Here is a 19455-nt window from a genome sequence, read left to right as displayed (position 1 = left end):
AAGCAAACAATCACACACGTAACCGAGGTGTGATGGATGGCACGCAATTGATGCATGTGACCTTCACCTTCCGACAAGATCAAATGGCACTGCGGCCCTTTAGCTAGTTGGTAGTTCAACGCTGCCTACCTTTACAATACAGCACCACAAACTTTGAAAACGCGTCATTAAACTCTTTTAATAATTGTAGGTCATTTGGGATAGGGATATGGTTAGGGTTAGGGTGAGGTGAGGTGAGGTGAGGTGAGGTGAGGTGAGGTGAGGTGAGGTGAGGTTATCCTAACCCTAATATAACGTCCTCACGAGAAGTTAAAGTTCCGGTGCTGTATTCTAAAGGTGCTCCTTTAACGCCCATACTGTCACAATGTTTTGTTCGAATAATATTTCACTAAGATTGGTTTATTATTAAATATGCCCACTGCATAAGATGTTATGAGATAAACTTTTTAAATATTATTTGGGACATATCATTAATTTTATTGTTATTTTTACGTGTTCAAAAAAAACACCATTGTGTCTGGAAAACTGAGTCATCTTCATGATAACATGTAGATAAAGTTGATAATCACTAAGTTACACAAAAGATCAAAGTTAGACGAAAAAAGTAAAGGTTAGTGTTGTTTAGGGGGTTTCTTTAAAGAAAATCGAATTATTCTGGACTGACACGTCTCGTAATATTACGTCACTAACTATATTATTATTATTATTACTAACGCCTTATAATATAATTACGGTCTTACTGGGTCGTTCACTGAATCTGGGAGACTGACAGAGTTGTAGAGTATCCCCGACTGAATAAGGGTCGGCCATGCGAAATTGAACCAAAAAAAACAGTATGACTTTGCAGAAATGAACGACAACTTGACACACACTGGATTGTATTTTTGGCACAGTAACACAGCTTAGGCTAGTGGGTAACGTCGGTTCGGCTGTAAATACACCCAAGTCCAAGTCACGTGTACAAAATGGGGTCATGGCGGCCTCAGCGCCACAGCGGTTGTAAAGTTAATCGATAGAATCAGACGAACGCGTCCACCATGACACATGCACGTTTTGTCGCAGTGGAGATGACACCGTGAGGGGTATGTTACTAGCAGATTTGTTCCGTGGTGTCAGGTGACTGTGGTTATATTACTTTTTACATTACTTGCCTCGAAATACAGTTCAACATTTCTAATGATGCAATGTTCCAGTGTTTCGACACAGGGCAGGGTTCCCCTTGAAGTTTATCCCCGTGCCATTTTTGACTTCTCTCATTGCATGAAGGTATCGAGGAGATGTGGCTTGTTTTGTGGTATTTTCGGGTTTAACTACGAGCTTTATCTTTCACTGAAAAGTGAATATCGCATGATTTACCGTTAGATCACTTGTGCATGACTTACACAATCATCAAGATGAAATCAGACGGAAGAAATAACGGTATCTTTGTGTCGTGAAATTATATTGTTATCACCTTCATCTGGGCATGTGATATTTACTATATACAACAGCGACGAGGTGAAGATGTCTATGCACACTGTCATTGGAAACACTATATCCATCTGTAGTTTTCATCATTATTATTATAACACCAGACTGAGTGTTAAGTTGTAGAACCCAGTAGTGCTATTGAGTATCAGTAATGAATATCAATATTGTTCACCTGTGTAATATCACATGTGGTGCCTTCATAAGTGTTAATTTAATGACTGGTTTGTTATGACAGTATGTTATGAATAGTTAAATATTCAGGTACAAAAGCTAAATACACATAGTAGCAGACACCTGGAAACAACTAATGTATTTCATCAAATGCTTAAAAATATTTAGAAATTGATCAGATATGATATATGTTACATTGGAGTTACCCTTGTGTGCAGGAATTTTAGTGCCTTACTTTGAGTGTGTGGATTTGAATCTCAGTTTGTTCTAAACGCTTTAGAATCTGTACTTTACTAATAAAATATAATCTGATTAGAGCTTCAACATGTTGTATTTTTCACTGTAAGTAAGTAGGGCTTGGAACCTAATCTATTATTGCTTTCCAACAAAACATGTATTAGTTTTATGCCATGTTTTTCAACTAATCTTTTAATAGGAATAGTTGTTTGTCCTTTGACAATGCTTCCTTTCTTGAATTATTCAGATTAGCTTTGGCATTTCTCAAAGTGTCATATATAAATACATTTAGCATTTCCAAAACATACATGAAACATAGAATAATTGGAAATACAGAACCGTTTGATGATTATCATGATTCCAAGGGTATGTTTACTGTAATGATCACAAAGAGCTCCATGTTTTGATCCAGTTTTAGTTTCAGAGATAGAACTACTACCGAACGCTTGTAAACTGAGACTAAACTAGGTGGTGACACCTGTCATCACACCTGGGTAATGCCAGTTCAGTGATGGAAATAATTGCTAATGTACCCCAGTACAGTTTCACTTGTAAAATCACTTGCCCTGATAATTTTTCCACTATGCTAGCTGATTTTCTTGTTGATTATTTAAATGAACGACATAATTAACAATGTAAAGTCAACTGGACACCGATACAGCATGATATACAAATTAGCTTGCCCAACAGAAAAAAACACTAGACTGGGACGTTGGGCTATAGGTTATTTCCACCCCTGTAGTTGGCTGTTAATCAGGTTCAAAGTCCATCACTTACAGGCTATAGTATAACTGAGATAACGACTAAGGGGTTATCCAGTTGTTCACCCACGTGAATCAATAGCATGTATCATGTAATATTGATAATGTTGATATTGTTACTGTACATTTTGACGTTTTATTTCAACTCCACCTTTATGTGTATTTAACATAATATGCTCTTATTGTCATTCTTTTCTGCAGAGAGTATAAATACGGACACAAGAATATAAACCAGAGTAACAACTTTTTATCGTTATGCTTTGTTCTATGTTATTATATGGGGAAAACATTGTTATGTAATTGCTTTAAGATTGAATAAAATAACACAAGCATAAAAAGACAGTAGAGTGGAAGCTGTCTAAACTGGCACTCATTGAGACTGAAGGAATAATTTGGTTTAGACAAGCTGCTGGATTGTAGAACTGATGGTAAATGTACAAGCCATGGTTGGGGCTGAGATTGTATGCCGGTGTTGACAACTTGCCAGATTGGACAGATGCTGGATTGTAGAACTGATGGTAAATGTACAAGCCATGGTTGGGACTGAGATTGTATGCAGGTGTTGACAACTTGCCAGATTGGACAGATGCTGGTTTTGACAGTTTTCACTGTATTTATGTATCGACAGAGTTTTGGTTTTAAAAAATGTGTTGAAAACCTGTTTTACTGCTTTGTTAGCTGTGGATAATTGCTGTATCACCAGTATACCAACAAGGTGAAAGTTAAGGGGATCATTAGGGTTTTCAGTAAAAGCTATCAAGGCATGGCTGATGATGAAAGCTAGTTTTTATCATTCTTATTAATGTTGAGAACTGTAGAGTACCTGTTGAATTTAGTATTTCCTTTGATTGTAAAATGAAACGAGTAACATGCCATTCATCATGAGTACAAATAGCTCAAGATGGCTAAAATTATTGGAAATGATGTTGATAGGAAAAAGTAATGATTATCAATATGAAAAGTGTGTTATTGATAATATTGTGCAGTAACTTTTATGACAGAAACGCAATTTAATTTTCTCACACAATATATGAATTTAGGACTTTATTCATGGTCTTCCTGGAAATTATGTTCAGGATGTTGTTGTAATCATCCAAGCAAAACATGCCACCAGTCACAAGTGATGTGAAATATATTAATTTCTTTCAAATGTTTTGGCAATTTTGCTCAAATTAATGTCCCTGATATGTATTGAAAATCCATACATAGCTGACGAGTATCAATCTCTATGATTGATTTGTATTACTCTGAAATCTCAAATGCAAAACTTTGAAATGGAAACATGCTGCCTGTGTGAAACATGTGCCCACATTATATGTTATTTATTCATTTTTTTTGTCTGGGGCATTGGCGGGAGGAAATTCTACTAAAATGTAGTTCTCCAGTAAATAGTATTATTACTGTGTCTGTCTATCAGTGCGAAAAGTGCAATTTTCTGTTGAACAGTCAGTGCCAGCTGTCACCCTGCTGCTGTAGTCATCAGACAATTAAATGTATGTCTGTTTACCCGGTAGTTTGTGGAACACTGATTTAATGGCATTTAACTCTGAAAAATCAAATTTCATAGTTTGTGATATTTCATTTAGCTGTTGCCATCCTTGTGTTATCAACAACGTTTTTGTTACATCAGTTTATTGTTTCGTGCTGCAAATTTGATAGTGTGAGCAACATTCCAGCAACCTTCATACCTTTGGAAAATCAGATTTTGGGTTCTCCCATTGTACCCATTAGAGTTGGGTATTGCCAAAATTTTTCTACTGTGATATATTGTGATATATGTTGGCGTATTGCAAAATATTTTAAAGTGTAACTCATGGTCTAAGGTAATGAAGTTATTGTTTCCTTTCTTTTGAAACAATGTACCTGTACAAGAGGTCAATTGAAAAATTGTTTCCAAATTAAAACCTTTGCTCTAAAGTTTGGGACTTAAGAAAAAAGCATCTGCAGCAGCATCCGCCATTTGGTTTGTTTATCCTAACAATGACTGCCGGAACCAAACGATTTTATAATTATTTGTTATGACAAATAAACATTCCCCAAACTGTTAATGTATAATACTATGAAGGAAATTTAGTAGTTTTAACTAAATCAAGAAAATTATCATTCATATTGGGTGAACCAAAAAAGTGTACCGCAGTAAATTGTATTGTGAAGTTTGACTGGCAATGTACGGGTTAGCTGGTATTATTGCCCACTCCTAGTATCTAGATAGGAAAAGCACCATGGTCTTCCACATACAAATGCTTTAACTGTGGACAACCCCTACTCTCCAGTTGTACTCAGGAGATATTTCAGATGCTTGTCTTTATATAACTGAATCAGACAATCCAGTGATCAACTTCATGAGCATTGATCAACACAATTGGGATACAATGACATGCATCAACCACATCAGCAAGCCTGATCACCTGATCTGGTCAGTCACCTCCTACAACAAATACCACCTATTTTGACATTTACACAAAATCTTTTGTGTAGTGCTCGGTCTCTTATTTGTCATGTATGGTGGCCCATTTTAAATAGACACCAGATATCTCGCTGTTTGGGGTTTCAATGGAAAGGGCAAAAATCGCCATTCAGCAAGTATTTTTATGTCACGGTGACTGGAATCACTGAACCATAAACAAGTGTGTGAATCACTTTATCCAGATAAGGACGAGGTATGTGGATAACAGCGTCTTTAATGTAGTAGCATATAGAATGTATCAAGCTGGCCTGAATAGCGGTAAGCAGATCAATGAAGCCAACACAATATGTAAGTGCTGTTAATCTTCCCCCAGCTGTATATAGCTGTATCATGATTGCATGGTCGTCAATCTTACCTGACAGCAGTGTAAGGAGCTGTTATGAAAATTATAGTCTCTAGTACATCTAAGCAACAATAAGGTTCTATGAGCAGGATATGTTAAGGTGTTGGTTGTTGAGGTGCAGTGTTCCAGAGATGCAGAATGGTAGCTTGTAAAGAATCAACTCTATAGCAGTCCGGTCCAGTGATTTACACATTTTAGATACAATGACATGCCTCGTCCAAGCCAGACACCTGGATATTTGTATGTATGTTCATGACAAAATGATTTTGTTGAAGACTGTTTCAAACCCACTTTTTCACAGAATTGATGGCTTGTTACTGATGTTGAGAATCCAGTTCAAACGGAGATCTTGATCAAGAGGTCACACATATGTACCCAAGAAGAAAATTGTGTACTTCTGTTGAGAATATTATTTCATTAACATATTACTAAAATGATTTGGGGCAGGATGACCCAGTGGTGTGTGCTTTGTAGTCTCTCAGAAACAGGAACTTTTCATGGTTTCATTTACAGATGGCATGGAGAGTGTTTCTTGTTTTGTCAGGCCTAACAAACACCAGGATTACTGGTATATGCAGAATTATACCTGACATTCTCTTCTTTATACTGATGGTGAAAACTGATCAGTTGTTTGATATGTGCTCTTGTAAAACGAAGGGGAACTTCCATTTTTTATTTATGATTGAAAAATAAATTGGGGGATGTATGAGAGTCTCTCAATGTTGAGATGATCATAATGATGGTTTGAGAGTGTATCACAGCGTGCATCATCACCACTTGCTCTTCCTTGTCACCTTAGTTGTTTTTATAGAAATACCTCTTCATGACGTGAACTTTGCAGAGAAGAGGATAGTTTATTAATGTGTCCAGTGGTCTGTACGCAGAAATCACATAAGGTTGCTAGACAGTGGTGTAAAATACACATCACCAACATGGGCCTATTAGACACCAAATTGCTAAATACACAAAAAAATTTATAAACACATTATGTGCATGTATTACAATTACCCGAGGATGTTTATTAATCATTTGCATTTCACGTTATCGTAAATGAAGAAAAAGAAATAATGAGATTATATTTATCACCAAAAAAAAATTGGTAATGTTTATCAAGTTGTACTTTCATTGGGATTGTGATACAGTGCAGCTAAGGGTGAGATAAGTTGTCTCAGTGCATAAGAAACATGGTCTGTTCTACTAGAGTGCATGTGTAGCATTTTCATTTTCTAACCCCCAAAATGGCTGGAAACAAACTCTTACAACTGTGTGAACAACAGATACAAAATAATTGTCATAATTAATGGCATACAGTGATTTTTTTTTCTGTATGGAGAAACTGCATTGTCCATGTACATCCCATGTGTTGCTTTGATGGGTGGTGATATGGAGAAATTTGGTGCTTCCATAAGATGGATGGAAAGTTGGTTAACACTTCTGCTTCCTATTATCCATACTGAAAGATCAGGTTCTCCTACTTTCTTTATCAGTATACTATCCATAAACAGTTGTTTGATTGGCATTCTGGAAGTTCGTTAGTGAGCAACAAAGAGTAAAAAGCTTGATAATACCGTAAAAATCTATGTTTAAACATCACTGTCTGCAATAAACAGGATTTTTTTATTCATGTGTGAAAGTGATTTAAATTTTTATCCAGTAGTGTTGTTTTTTCTTTACAGGCTAAAGGAAACAAACTTTTTCAATACATGAACATAATTTCAAAATGGAAATATCCAAACCTGATTCAGAAGGAGAGAAACAAGTGACGGACAGAAATTCCAAAATTTCTGAACGATCATGTGACACTCAAGCTGACCAGTCAGAGCCTGGCACAGAAGTTCCAACTGAATCTGGTTCCTGTCACAATGTATCTTCAGAAGAAGAGCCGGAGGAGACAAGTGATGATTCCGGGATCCCATTAGACAGGGGCTGGTCATGGATGATTGTAGTAGGTAAGGAAGTCACAATGTTACATAAAGTTCATCAGTTGACACTATTTAAATGTCCATTTCATTTTGTGAAGGCACGATAGCCTAGTGGTTAAACCATGCATCTGTCTGACTGTTCAAAGTCCCAGCATGTGTACAGTGTGTGAAGCCTGTTTATGTGGTCCCCTGAGATATTACATGAGTGATTGAATGTAGCTTTACACTGCTTTCAGCAATATTCCAACAATATCATAGTGATACTTATTGCTTCCCTGCCTGGTGAGTGAGTGAGAAGGGATAGGTTTTATACCACTTTCAGCAATGTTCCAGCAATATCATAGTGATACTTATTGCTTCCCTGTCAGGTGAGTGAGTGAGAAGGGATAGGTTTTATACCACTTTCAGCAATGTTCCAGCAATATCATAGTGATACTTATTGCTTCCCTGCCTGGTGAGTGAGTGAGAAGGGATAGGTTTTATACCACTTTCAGCAATGTTCCAGCAATATCATAGTGATACTTATTGCTTCCCTGTCAGGTGAGTGAGTGAGAAGGGATAGGTTTTATACCACTTTCAGCAATGTTCCAGCAATATCATAGTGATACTTATTGCTTCCCTGCCTGGTGAGTGAGTGAGAAGGTTTAGTTTTATACCACTTTCAGCATTTTTCCAGCAATATCATAGTGATACTTATTGCTTCCCTGTCAGGTGAGTGAGTGAGAAGGGATAGGTTTTATACCACTTTCAGCAATATTCCAGCAATATCATAGTGATACTTATTGCTTCCCTGCCTGGTGAATGAGTGAGAGGGTTTAGTTTTATATCACATTCAGCAATATTCCAGTAATATTATGGCAGGGGACACCAGAAATCAGCCTCTCCCTTTGTGCCAGTGTTGGGAATCGAACACTGGTCTTAGGCGTGATGAGCGAACACCTTCACCACTAGGCTACTCCACCTCCCCAGGAATTTAAGGTTAATCAGTGCTTACTATTAATGCTGTATACAGGGAGCTATATATATTTCAGACAGTGGAAATGAACAAACTTCAGACTTAAGATATCAGTCAAACTATAAAGTTTTCAAAAACTGCTTGTCATTTTTTCTGAAAAAGAATGTGTAATGTACTGACTGTCATATACATTTTGTCTGTATATGCATGTTAGGCTAATCTACAGATGGTTTAGTTTCTTGATGCACTCAGCAATATTCCAAATATATGGCGGCGGTCTGTAGATACTCTAATCTGGACCAGACAATCCAGTGATCAATGAGCATCAATCTGTACAATCTGGAACCATTGACATGTGTCAAACAAGTCGGTGAGCCTGACCACCCGATCCTATTTGTCACCTCTTGTGACAAACTTGGGTTACTGAAGGCCATTACTTAAAGCAGTAGTTACTGAAGGCCAATACTTAAAGCAGTAGTTACTGAAGGCCAATACTTAAAGCAGTAGTTACTGAAGGCCAATACTTAAAGCAGTAGTTACTGAAGGCCAATACTTAAAGCAGTAGTTACTGAAGGCCAATACTTAAAGCAGTAGTTACTGAAGGCCAATACTTAAAGCAGTAGTTACTGAAGGCCAATACTTAAAGCAGTAGTTACTGAGACTTTCCCTTGTTCAAGCATTCAAAAACATCATAAATTGAGTAACTGCATATGAAATGTTTCAAAAGTATAGTAAGTTACATGTTTACAACATGTTAGTATTGAAGCGTATTGGGTAATGTCGTACATTTTCTTGACTTTATCACTGATGATTGGCACATTGCATGCAGGTGAACTGGACCATTTAAAAGTTAACTATCAAACACTGTCTGATTTGTTTTCTAAACCTGAGGTAATAGTTGTTGGAAGAGATCAAACTACAGCTGGCACAAACTGTATCTGATTCATCTAATTCTGTTTAATGCCAGAAAGAACAATTTTCCCTGAAACATCTGCATGTCCTTTGCCATTTTAGAAGTTGTATAGATGAAGGAAAAGCGAGGTCTATAGATAGTCAACTTTATTGCAAAGGGTGTGACATTTTAATCCCCACAAGAGTACAATGTGTGAAGCCCATCTCTGGTGTCTCCTGTGATATTGCAGGAACATTGCTGAAAACAGGCTAAAACAAAACTCACTAACATGTCACTAACTTTATCTTAAACGCAAACCATCATCTGAGTATTTGCAGTATGTTTGTAGCACAACACCTTCGTTCTGGTGAGAGTAAGCACTACCATCTGAAAACATACAACATTCTGATACATGATTAGATAATATTATAAATAATTAGTTTCTAATTTCTCTCATCAGAGAGATCAAAATCTCTCATCTCTGCTTGACACTGACAGCTGAAGATATAAAAGAGTGTCCATTTCATGTAAAAAAAACATTAACTGATGATATTGAAGATATATTTCAAATTCTTCTGTCAGAGATCAAAATCTCTTATCAGTGTTTAACAGCTGACATTAAAGAGTCTATTTCACCATGTGCACAGTTGTGATTCTTGCCTTTGATGGTTTGGAGAAAACAATTGTTGCTTCTCTCAATCCGTTTTTAATTTGAAATCTTCCATCTTTTCTCTCTCCTCACTTTGAAAAAAAATGTGCCAAGAGGCTTTTGTGTGAGCGTGCTTGTGAAAATTGAATTTGCATTGATTTTCATTCACCGTATGTCTGCAGCTTGAAGCATTTTTTATTTCAACTTTCAAGCCCTGCTTCACAGAAAAGGATTTTATTAACACTTCTGCAAATTTGAAAGACAAATTAATGTCTGCATTTTGCTTTCGGGCAATTTTGTACTTGTAGAAAATATGCTCTACTATATTGAGCCCTGAGTAAGGAAACAGATATTGTTAGAAAATTGACATAGTTCAGCTTTTGTTTCAGCTGATAGTGAAGATAGTCCAACTTTTCAAGTCTAACATCATTTCTTTCTTCATTTCAGTATTTTTCTTGCAGTGTTTATAATTTGTAATAGTAATAAGTAGAAATAAATGTAATTCCAGGTTGTTTCATCATGCACATATTCTGTGTGGGTGGCATCAAGTCCTTCGGTATCTTCTTTGTGGAGTTGGAGGAAAGATTTGAGACGTCATCAAAAGCTCTTGGTTTTGTACAAGCAGTGGCGAGCACATTGATGTTAGGCTTAGGTGAGAAAACAGACTTTTTATGTAAGGTCAAGGTGTGAAAATCATGTTTTATGTAATGCCTAGGTGAGACAAACTGATATTTTGTATAAGGCCTAGGTGGGAAACTGATGTTTTGTATAAGGCCTAGGTGGGAAACTGATGTTTTGTATAAGGCCTAGGTGGGAAACTGATGTTTTGTATAAGGCCTAGGTGGGAAACTGATATTTTGTATAAGGCCTAGGTGGGAAACTGATGTTTTGTATAAGGCCTAGGTGGGAAACTGATATTTTGTATAAGGCCTAGGTAGGAAACTGATGTTTTGTATAAGGCCTAGGTGGGAAACTGATGTTTTGTATAAGGCCTAGGTGGGAAACTGATGTTTTGTATAAGGCCTAGGTGGGAAACTGATGTTTTGTATAAGGCCTAGGTGGGAAACTGATGTTTTGTATAAGGCCTAGGTGGGAAACTGATGTTTTTTATAAGGCCTAGGTGGGAAACTGATGTTTTGTATAAGGCCTAGGTGGGAAACTGATGTTTTGTATAAGGCCTAGGTGGGAAACTGATATTTTGTATAAGGCCTAGGTGGGAAACTGATGTTTTGTATAAGGCCTAGGTGGGAAACTGATATTTTGTATAAGGCCTAGGTGGGAAACTGATGTTTTGTATAAGGCCTAGGTGGGAAACTGATGTTTTGTATAAGGCCTAGGTGGGAAACTGATATTTTGTATAAGGCCTAGGTGGGAAACTGATGTTTTGTATAAGGCCTAGGTGGGAAACTGATATTTTGTATAAGGCCTAGGTGGGAAACTGATGTTTTGTATAAGGCCTAGGTGGGAAACTGATGTTTTGTATAAGGCCTAGGTGGGAAACTGATATTTTGTATAAGGCCTAGGTGGGAAACTGATGTTTTGTATAAGGCCTAGGTGGGAAACTGATGTTTTGTATAAGGCCTAGGTGGGAAACTGATGTTTTGTATAAGGCCTAGGTGGGAAACTGATGTTTTGAAAGGCCTAGGTGAGAAAGCAGTGTAGATGTTGGGGCCATTCGAGAAATACTGGTTTCCAGGCAACATATTAGCTTCATACATTCAGAACAACATATCTTATTTAGATGATTAATTGTGTTTCATGTACCCAAAGATTTTACTTATTATCACTTTAATTTTTTAATGACTCTCTTGCAATATGCCTGTTGTGTCTCATCAGGTCCTGTCTCCAATGCACTGAGCGTGCGCTTCACGTGCCGTACGGTTGTCATGACTGGTGGACTGTTGATTGGGACTGGCTTCATCAGCACCGCATTCATCCCCACCTTCCCCTGGCTGTATGTCACATATGGAATAATGGCAGGTAATAACACACACATACTGTGCTATATAGGCAGGATGTGTTTTATGAGCTTATAGTGCATGGCAACAAGTAATACATGTATAGTCTGGTTCATAATTATTGAGAATTTTTCTTCTTACTTTGAGCTATCCCAACGCCTCAACTGATTCACTGATACTTAAAACTAAGTAATGGTATAAGGGAAGTAACTCATCTTGGCCTACTGAGTATAGTACAATTAGAGTTACCTCCCCTGAATTTGTAGCAGACGTCATTTTCCTCAGCACTGTCAACAATCTCTGCTGAAGATAAAAGAAGGTTGATTTTTGAGTTGTGTAATCAAGGAATTGATGATGTAAATACATTGGCACAGAGAACAGGAACTCCTCTTTCTACTGTGTATAGGATTAGGAAGAATTTTAAAGAGGGAAAGGATTTTGGGCACCAGAAAGGAGCAGGGAGACCCAGAAAATTGGACTTCTCAGATCGCGTCCGGCTGGGAATTTTAGCGTCTAAAAAGCAAAGGGCAAGCATCTCCAACATCAGGTATGAAATGATAGAAAGGGGATCAACAGTTGTATCAAAATCTACAGTTAGAAGAAATTTGATTGATCTTGGATGGGAGAAAAAGACTGGAATTCCTTCTCCTCTCATGAAACAAGAACATAAAGACAGGCGTGTTGAGTGGTGTTTGGCACATGAAAACTTTGACTGGGAAAATGTGATTTTTACTGATGAAAGCTCAATATGGGTATATCCCAATAATGTGAAAATATGGACAAAGTCTGCGTCAGCTCCGTTGTATCGACGACCTAAATACAGCCCAAAGTTTCATGTATGGGGAGGGATATCCTTATTAGGAACGACCCCGCTGTGTGTGTTTGAGGGAAATCTGACAAGTCAACGCTACACTAACATATTAGATAATTTTCTCCTTCCAAGTGCACATGTGTTTTATGGAAATGATTGGATTTTGTAGCAAGATAATGATCCTAAACACACCGCAAAACATGCCAAGCAGTGGTTTCAGGAGAAAAATGTGACTGCATTACCATTTCCTGCATATAGTCCTGACTTAAATCCCATTGAGAACATTTGGGGGATGATGAAGGAATGTGTGAATCAAAAGGGGTTGACAAAAATTGAAGACATGAAGAGAGAAGTGGTCCGATACTGGGACAGCATAACTCACGAGACACTAACCTCTCTGATAGGAAGTATGCCTACCCGTCTTAGACTGTGCCGTGAAGCTCAAGGAGACTTGATAAAATATTAAATTGTTACCTACACAACATGAAAAGGTCAGTTCACTTTCGCAATACATTCAATTTCATCTGATTTGTTCTCGTTTAATAATATGAAACGCTTTAGCTATTCTCAATAATTTTGAACCATACTGTATAAGTTCTTTTATTATATATTATATGTAAATGTGTCTCTAACTGATCTAGGGGGCAGTAGGGGAGCCTAGTCATTAATCCTAGTCTTCATCACGCTGAAGACCCAGGTTCCATCCCCTACATGGTTATAATGCATGAAGCCCATTTCTGGTGTCCCCCGCCGTGAATATTACTGGGATATTGCTAAAAGCGATGTAGAACTAAACTCAGTAACTCATCTAGGGTATAACACTTATATTGCATATATGTTTAATATAATAGCAATAATGTCTTTAAACAATCTTGGATTTTAAGCTCATATTGCAGTAATGTTTATTGTAACAGGAACAAAAGTAATGTGTGTCTAGTTCCACCTTCTTAAGTTACTAGGTCTTTAAATGGAATTAAACTCAACAAAATAAAAACTTTAACATTTTGGAAAATGGGTTTGAAATAATGATTGTATTCAATTCTCTTGTCATTAAAGATGTTATAGCATACGGATCATGTTTGTCATGGAATCGGTTCCACCAAAACTGTGACTACAATGTCCATGATCAAAAACTGTGAGTCACAACTTAATAAAATCATATCAGTATCGGGTGGGTCCTCCATGGGCGTTCACAACTGCGATACAACGTCTCCTCATGGATTGGATGATGCATCTGAACACAGCTTGGGGAATGCAAGACCATATTTGTACCAACATGGCACCAAGCTCCTTCAAGTTCTGTGGAGGGTTCCTTACTTGACGGAGCCGCCAGCCTAACACATCCCACACATGCTCTATGGGGTTGAGGTCGGGAGATCTTGAGCGCCACTCCATGATATTGATGCCAACGTTCCTGCAGAAATTAGTTCTTAAACTGGCCGTATGAGGTCTGGCGTTATCCTGTTCAGACCTGGGTCATGAGGTGCCATGAATAGCCAAAGCTTGGGAACAAGCACCTGACTCCTGTATGCTACCGCATTAAGGGTTCCCTGAATGACAATGAGTCCGGATTGAGCATGACCGTTGATAACACCCCAAAACATAACGCTACCGCCCCCAAATCAATCCACTTCCTGTACGCAACACTGGGCATTGTGTTCTCCTCGTCTGCTCCAAACTCTAACCCTTCCATCAGCAAAGATTAATGTGAACCTTGATTCATAAGTAAGCACAACCCTATTCCAATCTCACTGGGTCCATCTCAGGTGTCGTCGTGCCCAGAGAAGATGTTGGCGTCGATGGAAATGGGTTAGAATTCGTTCATGATATGGTCGCCGTGCATGAAGACAAGCAGAGTGCAGGCGATTTCAAATGGTTTGAGCAGTCACTTGACCTCTAAACAATACATTCCCAGTGGATGTGGCAGTGACAAACCGATTACGCAAATGACGTAAGACAATCTGTCAGTCTTCTGCGTGTGACGTCACACGTGGTCGACCAGGACGGGGCGGTCAGCTCTGGTGCCAGTTTGATAGACACATGTCTGGAGATTATGGATGGTCTGTTGGCTGCATCCCATAACTCTCACAACATCAGTGACGGACGTTCCTGTATTCAGCATGCCAATGGCACATTCACTCTGAATGTTTGACAGTTGTGGCATTGCAAATTAACGAATAATTAACCATAAAACTGTGTTTTTCACTGTACTGTACTACCGTGAGATCAATTGCACGTGTATCAATAGGTCACATGACTTATGGCACGTGGAAACGTGATTTTAGCATGCAGTGCTCTCGCATGTGCTACTTAGGCCCGACCAGTAGAGTGAATGTGTGACAATGCATTTAACCATAATCACAACAAGAACTCTTTCAAGAAAAGTTTCAAAACACTATTTGAAAAATAGTGAGTGTCAATTTTTTATTTTGTTGAGATTATTGATGTAACAAGATGCGCTGTCTCTGTTTCAGGCACAGGATTTGGATTGAGTTATGCACCTTGTGTGGTGATGGTGGGGCATCACTTTGTCAAGCGCCGGTCATTAGCCAATGGCATCTCAGTGGCAGGTAGTGGTGTGGGTCAGTTCGTCCTGCCGAACCTTGTCCGCTATCTGCTGAATGAGTACAGCTACCAAGGATGCATGTTAATTATTGGGGCAATGATGCTCCATGTTTGCGTCTGTGGAGCACTCATGCGGCCATTATCAAGTTACAAGAAAAAGAACAAAGTGGCAATTGTGAATCAAAAGGAGGACAAGGGGCTTCTGAACAGTTCCCTTGAACAGAATGACCTCAGTGGAGGTTTAACAGAAAAGAATAGACTTCTTGACAAGAGAGTTGCACAGCTGACCAATAGTAACCAGGAAATTACAGGGTCAAGTCGTTCTCTGGAGTCTGGACCTGCTGACCGCTATTCACGCCACAAGAATCGCCTGATTGACAGCAAACTGCGCTACTTCTCCGAGGATGTGCCTGAATTACACGGATCCAAGCATTCTCTTGACAGCAAACGACAGCCACCCCAGAGATTTTACTCTGTCGAGGAAGCTGCTCCACCATCCCCTGTTCGGCATCGTCGACTGCGGCATTTATCAGAGACCAAAAGTGAAACCTCGCTATTTGCCAGCACAGGTGATCTAGTGATAGCTTCGTTACAAAATATACCTGGGTCAGTGGTAGAAGTTGATGAAACTGAAGAGCCTGTGTCAAAATATCGCTGTTGTGATCTGTGCCGAGTTTCTGAAGCCAAATCAAAATCCAGTGTGCCGTTGTTTGACTGGCAACTTCTTGTGAATCCAGTCTTCCTTGTGTATCTGTGCTCAGTTTTGATAGCCAATTTTGGTTATCCAAATGTTTTCATCATGTTAGCATCGTACTGTGAAGAATTACGTCTTGACAAAGACACAGCAGCCTTGTTGTTTTCATTAATTGGATTATCCGACTTGTGTGGACGATTATTTTTTGGTTGGTTTTCGGACCTGAAATTCTTTCCTAGAAGGTATGGATTTCTTGGAACCATGGCGATCAGTGGCATGCTGTCCATATTGCTGCCAATTATAAAATATTATGAAATGTTAATATTCTTTTGCTGCACGTATGGCTTCTTCGCAGGATCATACATAGCACTTATAGCAGTGGTACTTGTGGATTGTTTAGGAGTTGAGAAACTGTCCAGTGCTTTTGGATTCACAACGCTGTCGATGTCTATATCCCTGCTGATTGGGCCGCCAATAGTTGGTGAGTTTTGCCGCACAGATGTCTTCATAAGATGTCACAGAATTAGTCTTCAGCATCTCATGCTTGTCGTTAGAGGGAACTAACAGGACCGGGTGCTCAGGCTTGCTGTGGTGTATATATTAATACTTATGATATTGATTGATTGATTGATTGTCTTGTTCAGGTTCCGTTATTTATAGACTGTTCTCATGTAGTTGGAATATTGCTGAGTGAGAAGTAACAACAAACAAAATATAATATGTGTTTGGCCATCAACTGTAGGTACCTATAAATTGTTCTTTTGGCTGTCCTTTAAGGGTACTTTAAACAATGCAATTTTGCAGTTGCTACGGTCATTTAGGAAAACAAAATATTAGTTATAAAAAAATGAAAATTTTACAGTTCTGATAACAGTGATCATAATCAATGAAACTAGACAATTGGTTCAAAACATGAAACTTTAAACAAGAGTGGTTGTCTTGAAGCAGTCTGAGACTTTAAGTCTGAAGCCCGAATCTAGTAAAATATCGCCTCGGCAGCAGGATGCATACTAAACAGCAAAAGAAATGCAACACTGTCTTTTTGTCAATAATTTTTAAATAGGAGACATAAACGTAAATGCTTACTTTTATGAGATTTCAATTTTTTGAAACATGCGTTTATTTGTTGCTGGTCAGTATATGTTATATGAACCTGTGATATGAAATTATTGCCAAAATAGATGTGAGAAGACTAAAAAATATGTAAAATTACTGAGTTACCCATTATATCAAATAATGACTCGTACAGTCTTCATCAGAGAGAACTTTGTTTTTGTTTCAGGTGGTATACGAGACCAGAATCAGTCCTGGGACCTATCATTCGTATTCTCTGGTATTTCCGGAATTCTGGGAGCATGCATCGTACTCCTTGAACCCCTGGCTCAGAGGAGGTTGAAAGCACTAGAGAAAAGGAAATTTGACAAAGAACTTGAGCTTGAAGCAGTGAAAACTGAAGAAACATTGCTAGAGAAGAGTTGATGTTGGCGCAAGTTGATTAGAATAGGATTTTTTTGGAGCAGATGTGTAAGATGTTAAAATAGTATTTTCAATATAGGACTTATCTGTTGGTGAAAACTGACAATGTTGTAATGAAATGTGTGATGCTTTTACTGTAGTGATATAGAAAATAATGACTTACCACATGTTATACTTAACATATGACTGTGTGTAATGACGTACTCTGAAAACACAAGGGAACATGGCTGTTTTACAGAACAAAGCACCAAGGCTGGGTGTGGATATAGATCGCTGAGATCGATAATTGTCAACAAGTTACAGTAGAACATGGATATAATGAACTCCAAGGGACCAAGAAATTTAGTTTGCTAAATCTGTTGTTCATTATTCACATTTGACCACCATTTTGGATTGTAGAGATAAAGAGACATGATACTGCTGACTCTGCAAATCTTATCTACAAATGTTAGATTGACATAACATTAACATTCTGAATTTATCATTCACAGACAGCTAGAACATGTTTAACAATCACAACAATCTCAACAATATATTACTTAACTGTGTTTAACACGATATGTTTGTTTTATTAATTAATTAATGTTGATTTGCCCCCAACAAAGTTAATGTAAGTGGCTGAGCTGACACTGAGTGAGTTTGCTAGTCTTTAATTGGGTTTTCAGTTTGCTACAGCCGTTAATGCGCTACTCACAAGTTCGTTATTCGTGTATAATCTTAATGATATTATAAAGGACCATTGATGGGACTTTTAAATTGATTCTCTACATCCATTTGTACGCTATATCTGTGTTCACTATATCCATGTTATGCTGTATCAATCATCTGTGTATAGGTTGTCATATTTTTTGCATGGATTATTAACAAAACATCCCCTGAATATAATTTAAAGGTAGTTCATGAATGAAGTCCAACATTTGAACAAATTAAAACTTTTTCAATCACAAAAAGCAGTGTACAATATTATTGATAACACAATTTTCTTATTGATAATCATAAATAATGTTTCCTGTCAATAATATTTCCGATTATCAACCCATTTTAGCCAGCCCTACGATATACTTGTAATACATCAACCCAAGAGGTCACGTAGTGAAATGTTTTTGTGTGTTAGAACACTGAAACTAGCACTGGTAGTGAATGAATGCTGCTCCATAGACAGGCAGCAAATTTTCAGCTGTACTTAAGCAACTTGTGTTTGGGGCATTACCAATTAAATCTGCAATGAAGTACATTGTATGCATGTATATGCTACAGTCCATTTGGCTCTTAAGTGGACGGATGAATTGCAATCTGACTTGAAAAATATTAAACATAAATTATTCAATAAAATGCTGATCAGTTAAGGCCGCACGTGCACAAGTGCCAACAAAGTTATTTTTTCATTAACCTTTACTCATTCTCTTCACACAAAGGTTACTTGTCATATCTTCCTACGAACCTCAAAAAAAAAAAATGGCAGCAGACTTATCTCCCTTTTTTTCTGTCCAGTCAGAACACGTGTTACATCGACTTAGACTTGACAAACACAAGCAATGTGGAGAAACAAAAATGACATGACTGAGTTCTGGCTAGAAGAAACATTTGAGTATCGCACTCGGGAAGAGGTTCTAGCTTTCACGATGCATCCGGAAATTACCAAGATCTTTCAAACGATCACTCTTGAAACAAGGTCGCTGATTGCACTAATAAATCTGATTGCCTCCAATCACGAATCTTGTATACTCGCACCATGAAAGGGTTGTATTAGAACAGAGGTTACGTAGGAAGATGTGACATCCTTGCACTTTTCCCTTGTAACAAACAGTGAGCTATGTCAATATTTCAATGACAGTTTCTTACACAGTTTTTTTAGGACATAAATTCTGAAAAAAAATAAAGAGAATTGGTCTAACATTTGATTATGATTAAGGTTTGATTGAGTATTTTGTGTTTATTAGTTTTTGAGTTAGATAACAATACATTGGTTCTATTTTGAATCAAATGGACTGTACTCATCGCAAATAATGAGGCAACACAGACAAATATGACGTAAAGTGAGTGAATGAATGTGTGATTGAGTGAATGAATGTAGTTTTATGCCA

General features: G+C 37.8%; 1 protein-coding gene across 1 annotated transcript; it reads left to right on the top strand.

Annotated features, from left to right (window-relative positions):
• Window positions 1-954: 954 nt before the first annotated feature.
• Window positions 955-18827, top strand: LOC137282267 (monocarboxylate transporter 12-like). Its single transcript, XM_067813997.1, has 6 exons — window positions 955-1082; window positions 7126-7398; window positions 10376-10519; window positions 11704-11847; window positions 15111-16376; window positions 17178-18827. Exons 2-6 carry the CDS (start codon window positions 7170-7172, stop codon window positions 17372-17374), a joined length of 1980 nt encoding a protein of 659 aa, XP_067670098.1. The 5' UTR covers window positions 955-1082; window positions 7126-7169; the 3' UTR covers window positions 17375-18827.
• The last annotated feature ends 628 nt before the right edge of the window (window positions 18828-19455 follow it).

Source organism: Haliotis asinina, chromosome 4, assembly GCF_037392515.1.
Source record: "Haliotis asinina isolate JCU_RB_2024 chromosome 4, JCU_Hal_asi_v2, whole genome shotgun sequence".
Taxonomy (NCBI): domain Eukaryota; kingdom Metazoa; phylum Mollusca; class Gastropoda; order Lepetellida; family Haliotidae; genus Haliotis; species Haliotis asinina.
Note: the sequence above shows the minus strand (reverse complement) of the source record. Positions and strands in the feature narration are given on the sequence as shown.